Below are 27,037 nucleotides of genomic sequence, written 5' to 3'. Positions count from 1 at the left end.
AAAGTTAGCATGGCACTGAAAAAGGTGACTTACAACCACTCCTCGCACTTAGGACCATTGCAGCATACCCACCATCATCAAGTGATCAAAATTCAGGCACTTGGCAACCAGCATGTATTTTCGATGGTTACGGCATCCTGGGGTCATGTGATCACCATCTGCGACCTTTCCAGCTAGCTTTTCACAAGCCAAGTCAATAGGGAAAGCCACATGATGACCACATGTTTCACTACACTGCAATATTTGCTTAAGAACATGGCAAAAAGGTCGAAAAATGGGGCACAATTCACCCCAACAATGGAAATTCTAGCCCCAATTGGGGTCTTAAGACAAAAACTACCTGTATACATTCTAATCTGGAATGTCTTGTCAATCTTGTCAAACAATCTGCTTAACAAAACACAAATGTTTTGCTATCCCTGCGTTCCTGTGTACCTTTTTAAAATTGAATCTGAAGGATTTAAAGAGTACCATACTTGATAGGATTTCCAGAGGTAGGTTTTAGCAGGTTCTGACCAGTTCTGGGGAACCAGTAGCGGAAATTTTGAGTAGTTCGGAGAACTGGTAGTAAAAATTCTGACTGGCCCCTGCCCCCATCTATTCTCTGCCTCCCAAGTCCCAGCTGATCGGGAGGAAATGGGGATTTTGCAAGTAACCTTCCCCTGGAGTGGGGTGGGAATGGAGATTTTTCAGTATCCTTTCCATGCTATGTCCACCAAGCCATGCCCACCAAGCCACACCACGCCCACCAAGCTGCACTCACAGAACCGGTAGCAAAAAATTTTGAAACCCACCCCTGGGGATTTCTCCCCCTTTACTGGATTGAATTTATTTACTTAAATGTGTGTGGGGTGGCACATTTAAATCAATACCTTCTCAAGATCAGTTAGTTTAAGATGAGCTTCGGCTTCATCATCTTTGAGGAGAATAGTGTTCCAGGGAGACCATTCTTGCCACTTATTCCACCTAACCATGACCAAATCATACAGATCATCCCAAGCACTAAGAACTGACTGAGAACCCCAGAAATGTTCAACCATGTAGTGTAAGTCTTGTAGCTGCAATATAAAAACAAGAGGAAAAATTAATAAAAATTAATTTAAAAATTTATCACATTTATAAAGTTGTTGCTTTGAATGACTATTATTGCATGCCGCACACAGTCACTACATTTTAATTACAGATTAAAATGCTCTCAAGGAAACTATTTCTCTCCTCTCTTTCTTTCTGCAATGGCTGTGATAACACACAGTCAGTTTATTTATTCCAAGAGACACATTGCCTCAAATACAGGTTTTTAGAAGTTTATGGTAAGGTTTTTACGCAGATGGCTATTTCTGCTTCCTCTTTTGGCAGCTTGGGTGATTATCAACTTGCTGTTAGAACATTTTCTTGCTGCAAGCTACTTCCCAAATCCATGCTGTTAGTAAAGAATTAATGATCCGGAAAGCACAAATAGAAATCGTACTTAATTAAATACAAAGTTTGTAATATACTACTACTACTGAATTCCTCTCTTTTTTTGCAAATGTACTAAAAGTTTGAATTTCCAGGTTGGAACTCGGAAATTTTATATCTAAAATGGCATAATCCATATAAGCAATATTAGTATAGCTTAAATAATGTGGCATTATACTACAGTATATAAACAGCTGGCAAGTCACACTGGGTTTAAAATTATAAGTAAATAAGTATGATGATTCATGATGTATATTTTAGTTATAGGATTTTATTACTCATCATGAGAAAATGTATTGCAAATGAGATAATGATATTACATAGTTACATAGTTTGGCAACTATGTAATATCATAACATATAGCATAAGGTTGCCTTGAACTAGTGTACAATTACATTAATGAATGTTGCGATAAGGTATCTAGAGAATAAATATAGCCACATGATTTGAGCAAAATTGTATCTTAATTGATCTTCATAGGTTCAATCCATTCAATGATTCATAAATCATTGATCCAGCAATGTACTTATCATTACCAGTATCATTACCAGCAGATTTCCATTAATGTATAAGAGAAATTTGTTATGAAGAATATGCTTTAGATTCAAATATACTTTGAATTGAATCTTATATAGACAAATTTTAGTGACATCTTAATACATTGAAACAAGACTCATCAATGCAAAACAGAATCTACATTTTCCTGAAGCTTTCATAGCGATTCAATTTTCAAATGAAAACAAACCAAAAACAGATCAATTTTCTCCCCAGGTGTGAAGGAAAAGGTAAAGGGAGAAAAGATGTGATATAAAATGATGTGATTTATATCAAGATTCTCCAATCATAATACTTTGATTAAGGGGCATTGAATAATGTAAGACTATGCAAATATGCAATGCATTTTGCTAGATGAGTTTTAAGTGGAAAATTCACTTGGGACCAATTCATTTCTGTTTGTAAAGTGAAATAAACAGAGCTCATTCATACATATCATAGTGCCTTCTACAACAATGCACATCTTAATAAACAAACCTGGGAACATATTGCTATTTCTGGATATTAATAATTATTTTATATTTTTTGCACTCAGATACAGATACCTTTTCTATGAAAATGAGATTCCCAAATAATATAATTTCCTTTTTGAATTCTACATCATTATTTTCAGCACAGGACATTATTTTCAACTAAAATACAGCAACTTGCAATTCTGTTTATAACTGTGGATTAAATGCGTAATTGCTGTTTAGTAATACAATTTAATTCTGGAACCTCATCATCTAATCCAATTTGATGTTAAATTGTACTTAATATGTTTTAATTATTAAAGTTGTGTAGCAAATTTAAATTTGGTGAACATAGCTTATTATTTACTTTTTCATCCTAAAAATAAACAAAACCAAATAATGCTTTAAATTCACTATGATTCAAAATATTCACAAATATTTATCTAGTATAAAGTTCATATTGTCTTGAGATTTAAATTATGGTAAAGAGCCATTTATGAAAAAGTTAAGATAAATCTATATAGAAAGTAATGTCATCAGCTCTGATGTAAACCATGTGCAAGCAATTCTGGAACTACAAATGCTCCATAACCTTGAATTTCCTTATGTCCAGTAAAACTATAAGAGGCAAGATTCAGATTATTGTATTCAAACTATTTATTTATAATAAACAATAAAAATCCTACCAGTTTTATGTCTTCTACCCTTTTTTCTTTCATATATACGATACTTTCTTTCTATATACTGCATACCTGAAGTATAAAGGCAATCTTAGCACCGTCGTTGTATTTCATTTCAGAGTCTCTGAGATTTCGAAGCATCCGTTTGTACTTCAAAAAGGCTTCCCTCTTACGAGCCTCGTTATCCAGCTTGCAGCACTGACGACATCGGCCGATGGTGCAAGAACTAACAGATATGGCAAAACTAGTAGAAGGTAGATATTTTTTGCAGCCCAGGCAAAAATAGATGTTGTGATAAAGCTTCATTGGATCAGCTGGTACCTGCAAGAATGCTATTATGAGGTGTTTTTTTTTCTTTTCATAATGAATCATAAGCCTAGCCCAGGGGTTTCTAACATCATTGCTTTCAGTGGATGAAACTGAACTAAAACAGAAGATGAGCTGAAGGGTTTTTAGATGAGGAACTGATCTGGATTCATCTGCAAATGTGAAATATTGTGAAGATAACAGAGATGGGTTGCTCTGGTTTGGACCGGTTCTATAGAACCAGTAGTAAAACCGGCGGGAGGCTCCACCCACTGACCCGGATGTCATCATAGGCAATCTGCGCAATCCCATTGCGAACTGGTAGTAAAGGTAAGTAGAATCCATCCCTGGAAGATAACATTGAACTGCACTAATAAAATCTGTAAAAACTACACTTATACGAGAATTTGTGGTTATATTTGAGCACACACTAGGCTTCTGGATTGCAATGACTGAGACAAGCATGCTATTATCAGTTAGATAGCTAATCCTTAGTATGTAATACTTCGCGTCTTCAGAATTCACTTTTATTAACCATAATTGCAATTTCAATTAGAAGTAACAAAAATAAATTGTATAATTATTAATAGGTAACTTACCAACCAAGTTCTAATGATCCAAATTAACTGCTATCTCACTGTCAACCTTACAAATTAGTTGCTCTATGGATTTATTTACCCACCTTTCACAAATTATGAAGTGTACCTTATCTCTCAAACAATTACTGTGATGTAACACAACATAGTAAACCTAGTGATTAAGAACATACTTTAAAACTTTGGTATCTGTAGCTAAGTTTAAAAAAAAAGAAATATTCTTTATGTGAAACACTGTTTTAGGCTTAAATATATTTACCCTTGTAGTAGGTTGTATTGCTATCATCCTTCTTATCTTCTCATCTTTCTCATCTTTCCTATTATCTTCTCTTATTGGTATCGTATAATTTATCATTTGTTGTTTGTATCTTATGATTAATTATTGTAACTATGATTTATAATCTATGACCTATCATTTTGTTATTTGGATGTACACTGAGAATTTATGCACCGAAGACAAATTCCTTGTGTGTCACACTTAGCCAATAAAGAATTCCATTCCATTCCATTCCATTCCATTCCATTCCATTCCATTCCATTCCATTCCATTCCATTCTTTGAAAACTGCTTAGAGATATGGGTTAGTATAGGATACTGGTGTGTGTGTGTGTTTGTGTCAATAAATAAGCAATTGTCTTGAAAACCATGAAGGAGAGTAATACCTGTGTAGTTAAAATGCCCTATTCGAATTTTCTCTACTGTATTTTCCAAAGACAGCAACTACCCAGCACTCCAGGGCATTTTGAAGATACAATCAATGGTAGTACAATTGTCTTCATTCTGTTGATTTTGGAATGGACACAAATGCAAACCTAATCTTACATAGCTTCTTCTCCAAAAACATTATGGCTTCAGTAACAGAGTTGTTAATGCTTGGAATACACTACCTGACTCTGTAGTCTCTTCCCAAAATCCCCAAAGTTTCAACACAATACTGTCTACTATTGACCTCACCCCATTCCTAAGAGGTCTGTAAGGGGCGTGCATAAGAGCACAAACGTGCCTACCATTCCTGTCCTAGTGTTCCCTTTCATTATATCCAATTAATATAGTTATTACATACTCATACTTATATATATGCTTATATATTGTAGTTATTTCATGCTTATGCTTATATATACTGTGTGACAAAATAAATAAATAAAATAAAAAATAAAAAATACTCCCTTCAGGCAGCAATACAAATGCAAAAATTCCAATGAGTCTGTGCCCTGCTTCCAGATGAAGGAAATTTTTATAGTATGGGAAGAAGGAAATGCTCACAGAAAGGCGCATTTTATTCACTTTCACATAAAAAGAAAATATAAATGATTAGCCCCACTACCACTACTATAACCCCATGCTTTGCAGTGTGTACAAACCATATCTGGCTACTTCCACAAAATATGAGTATGGTATAATATATATAAATTTCACTAATACTGCAAATGATTGGATGACACTAATACTGTGATGAATGGACAGCCATTCAAGGCTGGTTTTCCTCATCATGTTTGCAGGTTTCAGTGCCCAGCCCTTAGGAGGCTAAGGTGAAAGGTAGTGTCCTACTTGAACCCAGAGAAAATAAGATAACATTGCAGTGTATGCTCCTTACATAAGCAAGAAAAATCAGCCCACCTATTTTTAAAGATGTTCTGATATTGAGAAGAAACTGACTGAAGAGTTAAGGTTGTCATTGAAACCTACTAGCAAGTTCAGGCAGAGATGAGGTAAATCTACTAGCAAGTTTCAGAGTCCAAGATGAGGCAAGTGTGGAATCTGAATGGAAAAGGGCTTGCCTCCAGGCTCACTTCAGATTGGAAGTTTTGCAATTTGACCTATGCTGCGCCTGAATGAGGAGGAGATAAACTTCAGTACCTGGGGATAGCACTGTGGGAACAAAATCAGTGGTGGGTTGCTTCAGGTTCACATGCTCCCATGAGCAAACCGGTAGTGGCTGAAATTGAAACCCACTACTGAACAAAATGATATAGTGTTCAGGCCAGATCAGCACAAATGTCATATGTGCAAGGGCTCTGGGTGTCATATTTACAATGTTTACTGAAGAATCTACCTGTTTGCCATAGTGCAAATAAAACTCTCTAAAAATGAACACTGAGGAAATTATTTTAAAATTCACTTAGTTACAGGACAAATAGTGATTCTGTGTAGAGGGCAGAGGGAATAGTCTTTAAAGAAAGGAGGAAGAGCCATTCCCAGGGCAATAGTCTCACAGAAGTGTCCTAAGCCTGAGCCAGGAATGTTATATGAGTAAATATCTTAGACAAGCCTCTCCCTAATTTACATAAAGATAGAGAGAGGGAGGGGAAAAGCACATTCTGACATGCTAAGATTTTGCTGCTATAGCTTTACAGTAAAAGTAATACTGACCTACATGGCATTGGTTTTCTAATCTGATCTACCTCAAAGTACTGATATTCTATACAAAGGCAACCATCATCAGGATCAAACTAAATCCAAAAATTAGATGGGCTCCTATTATGAAGTTCAAACTTCCTGTTTCCCAAGTATTTTTAAAAATGTTTCTACCTTTTCATTAGCTGATCTATAATTGCTTATTATGCTATTATTTTATTGTGAAATTTGTGTATGTCATTTATTTATTCACTTTATTGTTCTTTACTATAATGACATGTTAAGCATGTTGAATAACTACACTGGGGTTAAGATGAATCTTTACTTTCGTTAGCCTTCTTATAAGGCACTGTAATATTATAATCACAAGATCACATCAGGAAGAGAACTTAAAGAAATAGGGGAGGTGGGGAGTGTTTCGACTAACACAGAGAATAATAAGATCTGACTTTGATTTCACTGTTCACAATTCTATAGCAGAGATGGGAAAGTTGTGGCCCAGTAGTGGTTACTGATTTACAACTCTTTAGTTATTGTCTGTGCTGGTTGGGGATTCTGAAAGCAAAATTTGGAGCACTCTAATTCTTTAGCTTTGCTGTGTGTATTTATTGGCAAGCCCATTTTCTTCAAACACACTTATATGACGCAAATGCCATGTTATATTAGCATTATTTGAATTGTACTCAACTATTCTTCTTTCCTGTCTACTAGGTGGCAGACAACATCCTCCACCTGGCTGTAACAACTCATATTTGGCTTTCATGTCATTTTTTCATACAGAATACCCTCATCTATTCTCTTGTGTTTTGTATATGTATTTCTTAGTTAATCAATTGTACTCTACAACAATAATAATAATGGACAATTTGAGATACTTATTTAACTAGTATCATATTCTTGGCAATTTATAATATAATATAATGAACATGGTGACACAGTGGTTAGAATGCAGTATTACAGGCTAACTCTGCCGACTGCCAGCAGTTTGATTTTGACCAGCTCAAGGTTGACTCAGACTTCCATCCTTCCAGGTTAGTAAAATAAGGATTCATGTTGTTGGGGGAAGTATGCTGACTCTGTGAGTGTATAAGATGCATTCATGAACTGGAATAGACATGGTAACAGGTCAGCCAATGGGGACTGTTTGGTGACCCAGATGGCTTGGAGCCTGGGTGTGGCTTAGGTTCACTGATATTTATATATATGAGTGCTTCTGTGATGCTATAGCTTTTGTGATTATTGATTCTGTACTTCTGGATTCTGAGTTCTGGTTTCTGGCTCTAACAGACTCTAAACCAGGGGTCACTAACCTTTCGGACCTCAGGGACCACTAAATTCATAATTTTAAAACCGCGGACCACTAATATGATTTTTTTAAAAAAATAAATAGCATTTTTATGTGCCGAAGCGAGCACTATAAATAGTATTTAGTTCTATATAAAAAATGCAAATAATTCTTCTGTGGACCACCAAAATTTTCTCGCAGACCACCAGTGGTCCACCGACTACCAGTTACTGACTGCTGCTCTAAATCATTAAGAGAGGGCTGTAAAACACTATGAAATGGCATATAAGTTTAAGTGCTATTGCTATATAATAACATACAATAGTACTGCACTAATACAATATTAGAACATCTATAACAATATAAGAATGCAATTAAATTGCATCTGCCATCAATGGCTCCACAATATTTTCTCAAAGGCTTCAGAAATGCTAGGTTTTTGCCATTTTTTGGCAGACCATAAATGCAAGGCCATCCTTATCTGGGGGAAGTGTTAAGCTGTTTCATAAGAGGGGAGCCCCTACAGAGAATCTTGAGATCCCTTCCCATCACGTCTCCTAGTAGGAGAGGTACCATGAATATCTGCTTTCTGGCTACCCAGACTAAGGTGGTCATAATGTATCTGGGAAAGGAGATTTCTCCAAGCCCCAAACCATATAGGGCTTTAAAATTAGTGACCACTATGTTAAATTGCACTCACAAACATACTGGTAACCAATGTAGCCTTTACAACTTCTATGTAATTGTAACATGAAAGTATCAAGAATAGCCAGGAAAACTATGAGCCACTATACTCTGGACCAGCTGAAGCTTTAGGATAGTCTTCAAGTTGGCTCTATATAGATGAGAGTTATTCATCAATTGGAGAGCCAATGGACTATTTAAACAGAAAAGGAATTTCGTTTAGCTCCACATTGCATTACACATATATATGTAACAGAGGCGGAAAATACCTTGAGAAGTCGTGCAACCTCTGGATTGAAAAGTGGTGTTTTAATATACTGAAGAAATAATGTACAGATTCTTTGTCGAAGTCCTTGTAAATTACATTCCTTCACTGCCCTCATCATGAGGTCTGCTTCTCTATCAATTAATTCCACTATTTCTTGTGTGAGTATACATTCATGTTCCTGAAAAAATAAACAAAGTGATTAGCAAACCATAGGCAGACAGTTCCTTATACTGGCTGTAATTCTTAATAAGGGTTGCCAGTTATAATAGTTTACAGGCTGCAGGGCATCTAAAGTATCAGAGAATGGCTCTGAAAACAACAACTGAGAAAGGGTCAACAAACAGCCAAAATGTCAGATACTGTTCAACATTTCAGAAACCCTTTGCTTTTAGAAATGTGAATACAGTACTTTTTTCAGCCATTAGTTGTGATCTTTAAGCACCTGATTATCTAAACAGATAGGTTTTATAGTAAGCTACATGTAAAACATCTACCTTGAAATGAATAAAGAATTTTTGGAGTTTTTTTTTTTTACTCAGTGAAAATAGATTGGAGACAGGCAAATCTTAGGGGAGACACCATTCCAGAGGGCAAGGATCACTAATGAAAATGCATGCCTCCTACGTCCTGTCAGATGGCATGTTTCAGGGAAGAGGCCAGGAATGTGCCCACTCCATTGTAATGTGTGGGATGGCCAGAAATAACCAGACACAGAGATGATCCTGCAAATATTGAAGTTCTGGGAAATGAATGTGGTAACCAGCATCTTGAATTGCATCTGGGAGCTTACTGGGAACCACAGCAGCAAGCAAAGTAGAGGTGTTACCTCCACAACAAAAAGGAATAAAACATCAAATATTTATTTCGAAGGGCTCAAGGCAACATTACACAGTACCTCCTCTCCTATTTTCTCTACTACAACAGTCCTATGTGGTAGAGGAGAATGCTTGCTTGATATACACAATAAGCTTCCAAAACTGATGAGACAGCTGAACCTCAATCTTCCTGGTTTCCCTGGTCTTAGTCTGACATATGAATCACTACATACTGTTGATGTGTGACATCAGTGTGTGTGTGTGTGTTTAAAGCCTTGGAGAAACATACCTTCACTGTATGTTTCAGAGTTAACAGCACATCTAACCGCTCATCCTGGGGAATATCTTTCATACTAATGCTGCGGTAGATTCCAAGTAATTCCCTGGCCCGCAGTGTGAATTGTGTATCCATTTCTGTGGTTCTGCCATCAAATGCTTTCCATCTCTTTGGTTCTGCACACTGGAGAAACAATTTGAACCCATGATTATAAAACAAGGAGCAGCACATGAATAAATACAGTGACAGAAAGTTTAATGGAGCCTCACTTGTTGCTTTTACATATTTAGCATTTCATTTTAGTTAATTAAAGAATAATAATTATTCTAAGAAATCGACAATTACTAAAAAAAATTGATAAATTTTTATAAATAATTGTGAAATCCAGTGGTTTACTGTAAAATTGTCATTTCCTAATAAACCTAACAAATTCAAAGGACAGTACAAAAAATAAGAAAAAGACTTATTCATACATTAATAGATTTAACAGAATGCAGCTAGAACCAGTATCATCATATAATAACAGTTTATTAATCCTAATTTATTGATAGAAGAGAATAAAACATTTTTCAAAATGTATCAGGTTTGTCCAAATTCTTGAAATATGGAAGCCTTAAACTCTTTTCTGAAATAATCAACTACTCCTATAGTTTCCATATTCTAGATTGAAGTTTTTACAGATTTTCTGGCAATCATGCTTTTTAAAACATGGATGAGCAACAAATAAATGAAAATAATATAAATAAATAGAGCTTTAGGTTTGCAGTCAGATAGGGGAAATGGGAAAGACTGGGAAAATAAAATAGTGAGAGGCCATTAATTTCATGCAGTTGAGTTAAATCTGATGTTCGCTTCTCCTTGTCTTCGAAAGATTTTTTGAATCTGACTATTTAGCACCTTTTAGAACCTCAGTGGCATGATCTTCATTCACATAAACCAATTTTCATGATTCTTTTCATAACAGGAGATGCACAGCTGTGCACAAAAATTGGGTACAAACCTAGCATAACAATGACTATCCAAGTCCTGGAGCTTGGGTTGCTTAATGAAGCTAGGTAATTTTAGACTTTCGATTTAATAGTTTTAGATTTAATAGATTGGGTTTAAAAAAGGCTTTTTTCACACGACAGATATTGCTTGAGAATAAATGCCACTTTGATGCAGACAGGAATAATAAATTATTTGTAATTAATAAGTAAAAGAAAAGAAAAAGCAGCCTTAATAACATTTATTGCATTTAGTCAAACAACCAGAAGGAAAATAACATATTGCATTGAGTTACTGGGTTGCAGTAACCTGTTTCAAACCAGGAACTGACAAAGGACTTGTTTGTGGTTACACAAAATACAGGGCCCAGGTTTTGATTGTGCAGTTATGGCTACCATATTGGCTTTTTAGATCTCTTTCCATGAATGCCTTCGCATAGTTAGTAAGTTGAAGAGCCTTAATATCACTTGACCCCTGCACTTGAGTTATAAGCTCCTATACTTTAGATCTGTGGTCCATCCACACACTATGGATTCCACATAGTGGAGGAGAGAGAGTCATGCATATTAATTTTCTCTGAGAGAATTGGAGATAGAAGAACCATAATAAATTGTGAAAAAGTAACTCTCTCCTGATTTAATTTAATTTTTTTTTAGAAAAGCAGCCATGGCAATATTCCTATCTTTTAAAAGCTCCTTTTCAGTATGACTAAATCTTCAGCCTTGGGTTACTCCTTACTTCCTATGTAAATGCAAGAGATGGAATGAACATGGGTGGGTGGATATTAGGAGATTTCTAGTCCTGGCTTACGGCAATATTCTCTCTAACCTGTCTTGGCCTGTTTAATAAGCATCAGCCAGGGCAGATTAGTACCTTGGAGCTCTCTTCTAACTGCCTTGGCCCCCTCCTGCTGTAAACTATATGCTTGGGGAAAGCAAGGAACAAAGCTGACTGCGCTGTGTTGTTGTTTTTTTGAACTTTAGCAGTTCTGTTCCCTTAGCTCTATACATCTTCAGGAAGCGTGAATGCACAGGAACTGTTTGCTACTGGAAACAGAAGTCTGTACACTATTAAGAAACTTCTATTTTTCAAATTATATAAGCATTAAAAAATTAAAATAGAATTTCATAAATATGAATTTGGCAGATTTTTACTGGGTTTAGTTCTATAATTAAATGAAGTGCAGATAATTGGAACTGATGGACTGAAGCCAAAACCAATTTTGAAAATTGATGCAATAGATTTTTGCCTAAGTAAATAAAATTCTACATCTTTCAATTAGAGCTAGCAAGCACTTGACAGAATCAGAAACAAAATGTTGTTGCTCCAGCATAATTAAAGTTGTTTTAATTTGTTTTCTTGTGCATGCATGGTAACCCAAACCTTTTATATGTATCATGAGACACTGTAAGCCAGTATTATGACACACAGAGTAGCTAAACAGATTTAAAGTCACTGATCACACATTAATATTCCCTGTATACAAAACATTTTAAAGAATGTTTCCCAATCTGGTTTGCTCCACTCTAGGATCAGTGCTATATTCCCTATATTCCCAAATATCACGGGACTCCAGAAACACTCCTGCACCAAAGCCAGGTGGGTTTTTTGTTTGTTTGATTTAGCAAAAAAAGAGACCATGCTATAAAGTCAGCATTGCAGGATTAATATTGTAGCTGAGGGATGTGTAGTTTTCCATAGGTGGGAATTCTTGCCTTCTCCCAGAACCTCCTACTAAAATCAAGGTTCTGTGGTGGCTTGATATCATTCTACCTATGATTAGTAAACTGAACTTGAGGCTGCTATATTATGAAGAATTTTAGCAGGCTTTATTAAACCAAGTTGAAAAATAAAAATAATGGGTTTGCATATTAAGAAATCCATGATAGACTTATATAAGTGCAATTTGATATGTTCCAGAACCTCCCAAGCTCAACTCTGTAAGACATACAACGAGGCACTCTTAAATGTTTCCTAATCCAACTTTTCAATATGCAGAATAAATTGAAATCCAAAGAAATTGCTTGAACATCCTAAAATGTCAAAATTGCTCTATTTATGCAGTAACTACCCATCCTTTATTACAAAAAGATCTTACTGATTGCTCTTTCACACCAGCTTTTGGGCAGAGAGCCCATTTTTAGGATGCAGATGTGAACTTGATATACATTTGTCTGACTCCAAGCTAGGTGTGAGCAATACATACAGGTAATACCAGTATGTCAGATATATCATCTTTATGGTTATTGATTAAGAACTAAAACTTAGGTTACATAATGAACAAGAATATATTTGCTGTTTCTTGTCTCAGGTAAGACACATACACATGTGAAGTATGTTGGAAATAACATATCCTGAACCTAAATATTTTCATTTCTCCTAAAATATTTAGGGAGCATCTTTAAGAAGCAAGAAAGGTTTAAAAATGTATTCATTTTATGAATATTTTTACATATGACACTTAGTGTCGTAGATCAATCACAAGGAAAACTAAAAAGGACTTTAGTAATTTACAGCAAAATAGGCTAGCTTCTGACAAAGGAGTGAGAAAAGGGTACATTCCAGGGGTGAAATCTAAAAAATTTTCCCGACCAGTTCTGTGGGCGTGGCTTAATTGGTGGGCATGGCTTGGTGGTCAGGTGACTGAATGGGCATAGCCAATAATAATAAATAATAAAAATAATAAAGTGTACAAAACTTGGGAGTGCACCGGTCTATCTTCTTTAAAAATAGAGGCACTGATCTACTAGCTGCTTACAGTGCTGATCAGCTGTAGCAGCCCTTTGAAGCACCACGGCAGTCATTTAAGGCCAATTGCAGCTATATCACCACCAAGAGCTTCAGGGACAGAGAAGAGGAACAGCGAGGTGTGGGGGGGGGCAGGGATTTTTGCTACCGGTTTTCCGAACTACCTGTCCCCATTGCTACCGGATCGCACGATCTGGTCCGAACCGGGAGCATTTCACCCCTGGTACATACTCTCCTCTTATTTATTAAATCTATACAATGAATATAATGTGTGTGCGTGTGAGAGAGAGAGAATGAGAGAGAGAGAGAGAGATCAATTAACTAATTGCTTAATTATGTGCATGTATTTTAATGTGGAGTGGTACATGTATAAAAGACAGGCCCCAGCTGGAAAAAGCCTAGGGAAGTGAAAATAAGGTACATCAACCTAGGCAGTTGAAACCTTGAACCAAAGAGAGAAAGAAAATTGAACAAGATTCTCAAAATACGGTTTGTGATTAAACCACAGTCTTAAGTAGAATCAGTAAAACCAGAATGAGCTACCAAGTCATAAGAGAGTTCTTATTCATCTTGTGGAACCTTTGTAACAATTTAGAAGATGTCAGCTTTCACTGAATAGTATGTTTTTTTATATCTAGTTTTGTGTCAACTGCATATGTCATGAGCATGCTTTTCACTGTTTTGTTTTAAGCATTTATAACTTTTTAAGATAATATTAGACCTGACATTACTCAACACATTATTCTCCCTCCTGCTTGAAAAGAATCTCTTTATTCATTCCATTAGCCAGTGGCAATTCCATTGAACCTTTCTCTTTTCTTGCCCACATTTTAGCAGACATACCAATATTGAGTGTCAATTGTCAGCAAATTATAGTTAGATAGCTGTCTCTTGCACTGGGATGGGAAAGGGAGATTTTTATTAAACTAAAATATGATTTTTGCTGATTAAACTGAAGTTAACTACTAACTGCTTCTTCCATCTAATTTTCTCTTTTCAGCAGGGAATTGGGTTTAGAGCATAAACTTGGTAAGGTTTCCTATACATTTTCTCCTGATACAAATAGTCTCTAGCAGGGGAGAAGTCTTATGAGGGAAACTGAAGAACAGAATTGAAGCAATTTTAACATTAAGGAAAGCAGTATTTATGGATATTGTACATTATTGTATGCTGTGTATTTGGAAGCATCAAAGCTTCTAAGTTTATTTCAAATATAGTGTTGACTGCTAGTGACATCTAGAGGTGGATAAGCAATTTAAGACATTTACCCTAAAAATAATAATTTCTTATTCTTGTCTTTTTCTTATCTACTGCTCTATTGTTATTATTTAAATTTGAATTATTTGCTATTATTCCAAAGTAATGGTGAACTTATTTACTATCTCTACATTCCTACTTTTAATTTCAGTCTGAAGTTTCTTCTAATGAAGAATTCATTTTAATGTTAGAACTGTTAAGTTCATAAGATATCATTATAAGAAAACACTAATATAGAAATGAAATACTTGGGTGTTTAGTTCAAATCATATATGTGAGTAGATTCAGATGTCCTCTGAAACAAAAATCACACAGAATACAATGCAGAACAACAATTTAAATTTACACTTTACTTCCTTTACTTTTTTTGGCTTAAAGTATACTTGGTAATTAAGGGACACGGTGGCTCAGGGGCTAGGACGTTGAGCTTGTAGATCGAAAGGTTGGCAGCTCAGCGGTTCGAATCCCTAGTGCTGCTGTGTAATGGGGTGAGCTCCTGTTACTTTTTTTTTAAATTTGAATTTATATCCCGCCCTTCTCCGAAGACTCAGGGCAGCTTACACTATGTTAAGCAATAGTCTTCATCCATTTGTATATTATATACAAAGTCAACTTTTTATTGCCCCCAACAATCTGGGTCCTCATTTTACCTACCTTATAAAGGATGGAAGGCTGAGTCAACCTTGGGCCTGATGGGACTTGAACTTGCAGTAATTGCAAGCAGCTGTGTTAATAATAGACAGACTTAGTCTGCTGAGCCACCAGAGGCCCTTGTCCCAGCTTCTGCCAACCTAGCAGTTTCGAAAGCACGTAAAAATGCAAGTAGAAAAAATAGGGACCATCTTTGGTGGGAAGGTAACAGCGTTCCGTGCGCCTTTGATGTCTAGTCATGCCGGCCACATGACCACGGGGACGTCTTCGGACAGCGCTGGCTCTTCGGCTTTGAAACGGAGATGAGCACCGCCCCTTAGAGTCGGCAACGACTAGCATGTATGTGCGAGGGGAACCTTTACCTTTACCTTATACTTGGTAATTAGAATAAAAGAATCATAGGGCTGGAGCTAAAGCTCATTGCTGGCTCATATTTAAGTGGTAGCCCATCAGGACACCTAGATCCCTCTCAGGATTACTAATGTGGAGATAGGTACTGCCTTTTCTGAACCTGTGCATTTGGTTTTTCCTGTCTAAATGCAGGACCTTATTCTTCTCACCACTGAACTGTATCTTGTCGAAGAAGGCCCAGTGCTCATGTTTGTCAAGATCCTTGTTGGAGATTTGAAAAGGAATAGGCCACTGGAAACTTAAACACGAGATAAGAAAAGGATTTCCATTAATTATCTGACACGTTACAACTTCAAACTATCCAGCAGCAATAGGATCTACACAGGAAAGTCAGACCAAAACCAAATTCTTCTTGAAATGCAACTCTACCAGTTTCTTTACTTGAAGAGAAAACAGGATGATGGGTATAGATAACTTATATGATGTTATAGTCTTCCCCTAAATAGTTCCCCTCAATAGAAAATTTATTTTACATGTGAAATAACTAGTTTTCCTGAAAAGCCTTACACAAAATTTCAAATATATTTTCCTCCAGTAGAACCAAAGGGGTCTGGTGGTGTAACAGTGACAGAAATAAGATATTGTAGAATATAAATCCTGGTAATGTGAATGAAATTACTATAATAAATTTACCCCACGTGCCTATAATACAATATTAATTAAAGGTTATAGAGGGCATAGTTAGCATCGTTTTCAATAAGAAGATGTAATTAAGTAAATTAAGATTTAAGTGGTGGCTTCTCTGTACATAGGTGAAAAGAAATTCTCATCAAATTTATGAGTATACATAAAGACTTTTAATAACCATATCTAATGAGCCAATTTTACTGCCAGACATGCATAAAGCTCACAAATCATAACTCCAACTGGTAAGTTAATTACTATGCTTTTCTTCAATATGCTGTTAGTTTGCAAATGTTAATTTGGGTTTTTGAACTCTGGGTACACTAAGACAGAAATTATCTCACTGACCTTTTCCAGAAAGGACAGGATTGCTTTTTCGTGGTTGTCTTCTACTGCATTTAGTTTGTGTCTCCCAATGCAAGCAATCAGCTGGGTCTCTTTTTCTAGAAGTCCACAGAGAGCTGCTTTCCGTTCAGCTCCAGTGAAAGCGCTGTTGATACCCTCAAGTTCCTCTTTTCTCCATACTGTTTCAACACAAAAAAACTATACTGATTTTTTTTTTTAGCTTTCATTTTTTGATTAGCCTTCACCAAGCATTAATACAAAATGAATCTTTAAATAGTCAGGTCTTAATAAACAGAAGCCATGTGAGTTGCTATTTGGTTATTCTAAATTATTATTTACTAGTTAAGTGTTTTTGAGATACAACAGTAGAACTAGAAACATTTTCAGGTTATTCAGATCAACTTCATAATATGAGAAAGTTCTTCTGTAATATATACAGCTCTTATGTCATTAGCAATATGTGATAATGTAGCTAAAAACAGTGGTGGGATTCAAGTAATTTAACAACCGGTTCTCTGCCCTAATGATTTCTTCCAACAACCAGTTCATCAAACTGCTCAGAAAGTTAACAACCGGTTCTCCCGAAGTGGTGCGAACTGGCTGAATCCTACCACTGGCTAAAAAGAAAGCAGATATATAGGTTTCTTACTGTGGATAAATTAATTTTACCTCAATAGCCAGATTATGCTTCAAGTAGGACCAATCTATTTGCTTTCAAACCAATGATATTGATGATATTTCTATATGAGATTATTTGGGGAGGAGTGCAGAGTTAGACTAGGACACTTTTTTTGGTATTTGCTTCTTCATTATGGAATAATTTTAGTTCAGAGTCCAATGGCATAGTCTCTAATGATTTTTAGAAGTGCAGGCAAAATGGAAGTGTTCTGATCTACAATATTCCCAGGAGTGGCAACTAAACAGGCACACTAGTTTTAATGGGAGGTATTTTTTATAATTATAAATTTTATGGATATATGCTGTATTAATATGTGAAAACAGCTAGTATCATAGAAAGGCAAGGCAAGGCAGCTGTCAGTGTGTGGATGGCGTGGCTGCGGGGGCCCTGAAGTAACCCAGTGCGGGGTGTGTGGGCACCTTCAGCCTCCCTGCCTCGCGGCAGAGGCATTCGCATGCCACATGGCCTCCCGCAAGCAAGCAGAAGAAATGTGCTTCCCATAAATGAAAAAAAAAAAAGACACACCCTGAAAATAAGCCCTGGTGCTTATTTTGCCCCCCCCCCAAAAATAAGACCCAGTCTTATTTTCGGGGAAACATGGGTATTTATTTTTAGATTTATATTCTGTGTTTCAGGAGTTTAAAGTGACCTACATAACATTTCTTCCTCCCATTTTTGCCCAACACAGTTATCTTGTGTGATAGGATGGCCTGAATATAAATGACTGGCTCAAAGTCATTTGAGTTTTTATGGCTGACCTCATCTTCCCTGTTGCCAGTCCAGCATCGTACTGTTAAAGAAATGACACAATTTTTCAAAAGTTTGCAAATGTGAATCCTATGATCATGTGGCTCCAAATTGTTACACTTTCCCTTTCTAAAAAGAAGTATGGACAGGACACTTTATGATTCAATGACCAACGCACCTATCCTGAACTGAAGCATGTGATGATGAGTTAAAAATGTTGTCCACGAAATGGCTATAGTTGTTGTCTGTATTTGTGATAATCTCATTAGTGTTCTACCTTACAAACTAGGACAAGGTTGAAACAACTTCTGACATTAAAATACTTCTCCCTTTTTAGAATTATTTTATCCTTTATTACAATGTTTTTTTAAAATACTGTGCTACTAATGCATTGCTCATTTAAATAAAAACAAATTCTAAAAAAAATCTTTAAAGATCCACAACTTATGTTAAAATAAAACACATCATTAAAAATGAAGCTCACATTTTGGGAATTTGCATATAAAAAGCCTGCACCAAAGTCATTTACATGCTGAAGGACAAAAGCATAGGGATTTTTGTAACTTTCCTGGCCAATTTTAAGAGCTTTACACTTTAGCAATGTGAATTTAAAAATGATTAGAAAAGTGTTGTATAATTTGTCTTTATCATTGGGGTGGGGGTGGGGGACGACAAAACAGTAAAAAAACAGAATTTTATTTTCTATTCCCTATTATTTTCAATCAGCCTTTTAGGATACATTAAATTGTCAAAAAATTAAGTATTCCTACATTCCCAAAGTGCACCAAAGTCCAAAAATATAAATATATTACAATGCATTGGTAACAAATTTGCACTTTTAATTACAGCCCTTTTAGTTAGCATTCCTAAATAAATACTTACAGTATTTAAACAATATATATATATATATATATATATATATACAATATATACAATGTTACATTGATTTTTTTTAGTTTCAGCAGATTCTTCATTTGCTATAGTCATCAATCATCAAGTAACTGAAATGTTAGTGATGTTACAAGATATATTATCCTTTTAATATGTTTATTGATGTGCTGCATTTCTACTTTTTAAATGCTAAAAATTAGAATGTTAGCTCTTCATATGTATCATAAGCTTTGTGATCCTTACTTATAGCAATTTTCTTCCTTGCTATAACCACACAAATACTTCTAAAGTAGCTATGTTCCTAAACTGTTGTAAACGTCATATGTCAGAACTTATTAGGCTATATTTCACCAACTGTTGATGGTCAAATTATAGATAGCGTTCTTTTCAAGAAGCACTATGGAAACAAAACAGAGTAATCAATTTCAAGTTGATTTTGGTTGTCCTGAACTTATGCCTTGTTGGGATAACTAGTTTTTCTATAATTCTGTAACATAAATTTCATAGTTGCAAGGGTGAGAAGGGCATGGACTCCTTTGTCAGAGACAGCAAAATATCTCAGGCTATATGTTTGTATCTCTCTCTCTTGTTAATAGTATTTCTTAGAGGTTATTTGGAATAAGGGAAAGCAAAAAAATCTCTTTTCCTGTTCTATTGTCTGATCTAAACCACATTCCCAATCCTTTTGTGGTTCTTTTTATTTTTAAAGCAAACATGAAGACTCCCAATGCAGCCAATATCTTAAGACAAAGGATGTTGTCTCCTCTGTATGGTCCCATTTTGGGAGCACTACAAGTATGTGCCAGACTAATCATCTAGAACTTCTGCCATTCACCAAATTCCCCAACCGCAATATTTTAAAACAAATAAACTGAAAAAGAAATATAATCTAGATCTGCTGATCTGTGTTACATATACACTTATATTCTGGATATGCTTCTCATCCTTGGATCTTATATATAAGTATGATAAACACAGTTCAGCACTGATTCTATCCTCCTTATCAATGGATTCGTTTCTGATGCTCTGGGCAAGGTTTTACAGCCATCACATATGTGGAAATAAGGGGTGGCTCTGATTGATTTAATCATGTATCCTTTTGCTTGAAACAAAATAATCGAAAACAAGCTAAAGTTATAACCAACCATTCATCCATTGACAAGACAGCTGAAGTAATGACGTAAAGGATGGGAACTTGCAAACTCATAGTTTACACTAAGCAATGCTACATCGTAATATAGAGTGCTAGATTTTAATAACCAAGTTGGCATTCAGTTGAAAGTGTCTGACAGCCTATTATAAATTTATTTTTTCTGCTATCAGCAAACAATAAAGGCGATGTATCAGTGAAGTCAGGCAGATTATGTCACAAAGCAATATGTGCAAAGTCTCTCACAAACCACTTTCTCTTCCCAGAACCATGTGGATTACTAAACCCCATTTAATACACAAAGAATTGAAATCCAGTACTGGAAGTTTTTCAAAGATATCCAAGCAGAGCTGAACTGTGAAAACTGGAATGAATACACTGTCCTTTTGCCAGCTCTACAGAATGGGCCAAGTCAAGAAACAAGAAGAAAGACAATATAATTAATATTTGCTATAGTAACAGGATCTTGAAGCCTGGCAGCTTTTGTCCTTCTTTCACTCTTATATGAACCTTAAGACACAAGGGGGTTATCCTGACTTTCTCACTCCTTTCCAAGCAAAGTTTCTCAAAGTTATGACATAGTTTCTTCAAGGCTCTCTCCATACTGCTCTACCTATTATCAAAAGCATCAAGACCATAATTCTTACATGATTTTGAGAAGCTTTTAAAAATGCTAGTTTCAAAAAACTTCTTATTGAAATTCCATTTTCATCTAAAAACTGAACCATTCTTTTTCTTCAACCAAGTGACAAACAGATCTCTTACTGGTATAAATTATCAGGGTCCATGTCAGGATAGTAGTCACAATAATCAATCACTATTTATGAAGCAACAAGTTTAAAAAAACTGACCTTCAAGTTACAGGGAATCAGATTCACCTGCAAGCTATTTATATCTTTGTATTGCAATGAGTTACTCTGTCCCAGGAGTGTCAAACTCAATTTCATTGAGGGCCACATGAGGGCTATGGTTGACCTGGGGGAGGGGGGGGCAGGTGTGGCCGACTGGGCGGGCCAACTTGACACCACTCCCCAAACCTATGGGGAATGATCCATTGATAGATCACTGTCCCAGCTGTGTAGCTTGATGGCACTATAAAAATTTGAAAGTACTTCTATTAAGGTATCAAGTGCTTCCTTTAATTTAATGCTTTCTTATTTGAAGATAAAACAATTAAGTCACTTATTGAGGAAGCATCCAGAAAATAATGAATAAAAACAGTAGCAAACAATCTGAAGCAGCACAATTCAAATATCTTATTTCAAGACTGGTAGCTACTATTATGTATTCAACACTTTACACATAGCAATTGGATTACTGTCCCCATATCTTGTTTTAGCAGCAAATAAATGTTGCATCTATTTCTAGTAAGCAGACCACTAAATCTCTACAGAAATAAAATATGGCACTTTGAAGAAACAGGACAGAAAAAGTATTGACACTTTTGAACTTTAGGATTACCAAAGGCTCTTGAGAATACCATGCACAATCAAGACAGCCAATAAATAGACCAGAGAATAAAACCATCCAGAGTTCTCTCTTGAAAAACATGTGACCAGGTTCAAATTATTATATTTTAGACACACGATGCAAAGATCCAGATCCTTAAGAAGACCATAATGCTGCGAAAGAGGGAAGGAAAGAGAAAAAAAGAAGGCAATCAGCACCAAGGAGAACGGGTCTGATTAGACTAGTAATGGTGCAATTTTGGAAGACCTAAAGGATCGGATTGGGGACAGAGCAGTGGTGGGCTTCAAGTAATTTAACAACCAGTTCACCTATTGACTGGTTGGGTGGGCGTGGCTTGAGGATCATGTGACTGAGTGGGTGTGGCCAACTCAACATCACTCAAGGCAAAGTGGGGCGATGCAGGCAGGCCGATGCTGCAGAGACAGGGCGATTTCCTACATACCATTCCGAGCCCCTCCCTCCCCCCTTGGGCTGACAAAATAAAAGCCCATTTAAAGATTGTGACTGCCTGATGAGCCTGCTTGCACATGCTGGCAAAGGGATGCGCTCAATCAGGATGGGGAGCTGGGGGGGGGAAGCAAAAAGGCCACTCGGTCCATACGTATGACGCACCAGCATGATGGAGAATCTCTCTTCCAGCTCGCCGTTTTGGGCATTGGGAGCTTGAGGAGTAGATTGTGCAACCTGAACTCCATCTGCTACTGCTCCAAGTCTGGAGCCTGGCTGCAGCTGACCATCAGCCAGTTTTCTTCCAGCACTCATGCAAGGAACCTGTTGAGGTCCACCAGCAGCCAGCAGAGTTGGTAACAAATTCGGACAGTGAGGAGGTTGGGGAGGAACATGGGCATGTCCTGGAGTCTGGGGAAGGCTCTGATGAGGGGTCTCCATCAGAGGCAGAGAGGGGGCCAGGGCTGCATGCCAGTTATCAGCTGCCTTTGGAATCAGACATCAATGAGGCAGACAAACAGCTGGAGCCTGTTCCCAGTGTGCGCATGCACAGAGTTGCCAGACGAAGGGAACAGCTAAAGAACAAGGGTCGATTTGGGAGTAAGGCCACAGGTGGACAATGAATGTGTTGTGTCCCACTCCTCCGCTGACAGCCAGGTCAGGGAAGTCCGTATCAAGTGTGCCTCTGCAGCTCTGCCAAAGTCCTATCAGAGTTCTCAAGGCAGGCAGGAGACCAAGAAGTGACTTCAGCAATCCAAGTTAGACTTTGCCTGACTCAGAGAATGCCAGAAAGCAGATCCTTTATATAGGCCATGGGGTGTGGCTCCATGACTCAGCACTTATCCAGGCCTGCCCCTCCCTTCCTTTTGCTGACGTCGCCTCTCAACTCTCTAGAAGCGAGGATCTCTCCAGACTCCAGCTGTTGGCAATCCTAGCTCATGACTGGCTTCACATTCTTCAGGCTCACATGCTGTGGGGGAGGGGTTTAGTTGCTCCGTTTGCCTGGGCATGGTGCCAGGACTGGGGGCTGAAGGCACGTCAGGCCCTTCGTCTTGCTCGGCCTGTCCGGGCATGGTGCCAGGGCTGGGGCCTGGAGGCATGCCAGGGCATTCTTCCGAACTATCAGCGTCCGGCAGGAGATAAGAGGGTCCCGGCTGCGGCAGGGGGAGCGGGCGAGACACAACAGAATGGCCCCTCCCAGAGGGAATAAAAGAGGAGTGAAAGGAGAGTGGAGTTTGCAGGAGAAAATTAGTTCATTACTTCATTCTTGCCAAGTATTGTGGTGTCTGAAAGGTATCGGCCTGGCCACTCTCCAAGCCTGATAATGGTCGGTAATTGTAAACTATCTTGAAAGACTGTGGGAGAGGAAAGACTTTGCTGGAGAGGAATTCACTGTAAATTATATAAAAGGGGTTTATATAGGATTCGGCTTTGTGCTGCTGGGGAAGCCTAGGTCAGAACAGAACCCTGGAGGAGCTTAGTGGCAGCATATTGCATGCTTTTCACTCCAAGCAGCCCTGGAAAACGCATGGCTGGGGCAGAGCGGTTCCTCTTAACAAATTCCAAACCATTGCTACTGCTCCAAGCCTGGGTTCCCTGCATGAGTATTAGAAGAAAGGGAGTCCAATTGTGAGGACGGGCTTTTCCAAGGCTGGTCGTAGAGGGAAACACTTAGTGCACCTTTCCTTCCTGAGGAAAAAGTCTGGGGAAGGCCAGAGGTGGGAACTGATGCGTCCCCGAACCCAAGATGAAGGGTGAGCAGGAGGCATCTGCCCACAGGCCCTGGAGAAGACCAGAAGTGGGAACTGCCATCTTACCTTCACAGGCAGCTACAGTGAGCAGAGCAGGTGAGGTGCAGAGATCAGCTGGGTCACATGGTCTGGGCAAGCGAGCAAGCGAAGGCGCCAGAGTGTAGCTGGGTGTGGACATGACTCTAGCCACTGGCCAAGCTGGGCAAGGCGAGATAGGGCAGGGTGGGTCAGGGTGGCTGGGGCCAGCCAGTGGTGGGATTTGCCAGTTTGGCGAACTGTGCAGAATCATAACAACCGGTTCACCCGAACCAGTCCAAACCAGCAGCAGCCCATCTCTGGGACAGAATACTATGAAGAGAGTCTATCTATATGGACATTAGGACTCATCACTTACTTTATGACATTCGCACCTTCAAAGCAGTCTATATTTTACTGATATCCAGTCTGATATCTATAAATAGTGCTAAGAAAGACTGATAGAAATTCACAATGGCACTTTTTTCAGACTAAATTTCATAAAATTACTTTAGTACATTTTTGAATAACTCCTAAAAATAGAGCAATTGTTTTCATAACCAGGTCAATATTTTTCTAATTTGAAAAGATGAATGGTAGGTAACTGGTGCAGTAGGTAACTCTTAATTAAATTATCACTTCAAGGGAATAGTCTTCTAATTTCCAGGTAATACACCGCCTGCTGCCACCGACTACCTCCCACCGACCCGTACACTCTCACAGGGAGGGACTCCTCGGGGTGCCGTCCGCCAGGCAGTGCCGACTGGCGACACCCAGGGGAAGGGCCTTCTCTGTGGGGGCTCCCACCCTCTGGAACGAGCTCCCCCCAGGATTACATCAACTTCCCGACCTCCAAACCTTCCGCCGCGAGCTTAAGACACATCTATTTATCCATGCAGGGCTGGCCTAGGGTTTGATTTTTTTTTTTTTAATAAATTTAATTTTAATGGGGTTTTGTATTTTAACTATAGTTTTAAATTTGGCCTAATGGAATAAGTTTTTTAAATGTTGTTTTAACATGTATTTATATTATATTTTATGTTTTATAAGGCTGTAAACCGCCCTGAGTCCTTCGGGAGATAGGGCGGTATAAAAGTTTAAATAATAATAATAATAATAATAATAATAATAATAATAATAATAAGTGGATGTTTTCCATTTTTCTTATATTAGGTTTTAAATTTACCTCTGAAACACTAGCAAAGACATGTCAGATGATGAAAAAGAAAATTGTGCACTTTTAATTCCCTAAAAGATGGGTTCTTTAAAAGAGAACAGAAAAGTTATGCCTCAACATAATATGCACGGAAACAGAACCTCAGTGTAGAAGAATCAACATCACCAAAAATGTTGCAGTCATTTAAGCCAATGGTAAACTAATTTAGAAGAATCGTATTCCTTAAGGAAACAGAAAAACTATTTTAAAAACCAGCTTCCCTATCTCTATATAGTAACCCAAAACATCAAGCAGAGGTTCCTGCTAAAATTAGTTTTATATTATACTGGTTTTATATTGGAAGCAAAAAAATATGATTCTCCTTCAATTATAAATGTTTTCATTCAAAACTTTCTCACCATGTGGGAAGCCCTCCCCCCCAGAAGAAAAATTTTGAGCAATATTAAAAAGACAGAATATTATATTTCCCCAAAAGGAGAAATGGAGAAACATTTTTAAGAGGCAAAAAGCAGCCCCCATTTTTTCTTAATAGCCCACAGTAGATGTCAACACTTAAGAGATAAAGACCTTATTGAAAGAGGAAGGTAAGTATCTAGATAACCCTATTCATAAACAACGCAAATAATACATTCAAGACAGGATATTTTAAAACTCCCTGCAGCAAAGTCTGAACAAAGGCAGAATGGTAGAATTAGAAGCAGCCCCTCACCCAAGATACAACATTAAGTCACAATAGGAATTGCCCAACACCCTTTCAGACACAAGCTCCTTCATTGCACCATCCCAGAGCAATCCAAGCATTTCCTCTTTTGCCTATAGAGCCAACTATGACCCGTACATGACCCTATAGGAATCTGACAACAGCCAATAGAATACATGTTCTTGCATAAGAGCAGGAAGCTCAAATACAAAGCCCAAAGGAAGTATAACACCCACCACCCACTCTCGACTCCATTTTGTCAGATACACCAGAACCATAAATGCTGGTGGTTCTGTTTATCATTAAACCATCTTTCCAATCAGCCTCCATGTTTCCAGTGTCTTTCTCCCAGCTTGGAACTGAACCAGATGGATATTCCTTCCAACAGCCTATAACTGCCATCCTACTTTGCATATGTACCTAGAGCATCTCTGACTATAATAGATAGTAGTTTACAGAAACTGGAATATGTCTTCTAAAGAAAGTGCAAATGGATCTGGCATACAAAAATCTAGAAGACCAATAGGTGATAACAAAGATTTATAGCTTGCATCAAGACATAATTGTAGGGATTTTTGCAGCCTAGATCTGGCAATCCCTACCAGTTATCCCTTCTTCTTCTTTGTCTTGATATAAGTTACTTAATTAATATGTCTTTAAAAATAGATACTTTGTGAGCAACAATGTAGACATAAAGAAGAGAAGCTCATTTAGTAAGGCTTCATAATAGCTACAATATTGAAAAGGTCTGAAACTTTGCTGATCTGCATGAGATATCTAATCTACCATAAATGTTGGGGAAAAATGAGAAAGTTTGTGTTTACTTATTGGCAATGAAGAAATTGGATACTTACATTCTAAGGCATGATAAAGTAATTCAAAATCATCCTTTGATTTGGGATGCATTCTTCTATTATATTCCCTTAGCAATTTTTCTTCCCTCTCTCTCTGTTTTCTTAGTTCCTCTTGCCTTTCCCATTCCAGTCTCAGTCTTAATTGTTCTTTTAGTTTCTTTACCCATTGAATAGCTAGCCATCGTCGATAATAGGTTTGGATTACAATGGTCTTTACATAGGGAGAAGAAACAAAGGGCAATTAGTGTTTCTAGAAAGCATACAGTACTGTAATATTTCTGCAAAAACAGTGATTCTGTCAATCAAGCAGTTTATTTATTTATTTATTTATTATTTAAATTTATATACCGCCCTATCTCCCAAAGGACTCAGGGCGGTTCACAGGCATATAAAACATCGATA

The 27,037-nt window shown here is 37.3% G+C and overlaps 1 protein-coding gene and 1 long non-coding RNA gene across 3 annotated transcripts in view; one reads left to right on the top strand and one right to left on the bottom strand.

Annotated features, from left to right (window-relative positions):
• The window catches only part of IQUB (IQ motif and ubiquitin domain containing), a 45,535-nt gene that overhangs the window by 3,826 nt on the left and 14,672 nt on the right, over positions 1-27,037 (bottom strand). Inside the window, exons 7-12 of the mRNA XM_058189899.1 lie at positions 26,636-26,846; positions 16,758-16,933; positions 9,744-9,914; positions 8,641-8,817; positions 3,218-3,466; positions 873-1,058 (exon numbers count right to left, since the gene is read on the bottom strand). Coding sequence (XP_058045882.1) covers positions 873-1,058; positions 3,218-3,466; positions 8,641-8,817; positions 9,744-9,914; positions 16,758-16,933; positions 26,636-26,846 — 1,170 coding nt within the window. The remainder of the gene's footprint in view (positions 1-872; positions 1,059-3,217; positions 3,467-8,640; positions 8,818-9,743; positions 9,915-16,757; positions 16,934-26,635; positions 26,847-27,037) is intronic.
• Positions 3,327-21,809, top strand: LOC131201743 (uncharacterized). 2 transcript variants are annotated; one of them, XR_009155985.1, is made up of 4 exons: positions 3,327-3,781; positions 15,918-16,189; positions 16,538-16,654; positions 20,488-21,809. It is a non-coding gene; the product is annotated as an uncharacterized LOC131201743 (long non-coding RNA). The 2 variants fall into 2 exon arrangements; XR_009155986.1 differs by lacking the exon at positions 20,488-21,809 and adding an exon at positions 18,122-18,556.

Source organism: Ahaetulla prasina, chromosome 7 (genome assembly GCF_028640845.1).
Source record: "Ahaetulla prasina isolate Xishuangbanna chromosome 7, ASM2864084v1, whole genome shotgun sequence".
NCBI lineage: Eukaryota > Metazoa > Chordata > Lepidosauria > Squamata > Colubridae > Ahaetulla > Ahaetulla prasina.
Note: the sequence above shows the minus strand (reverse complement) of the source record. Positions and strands in the feature narration are given on the sequence as shown.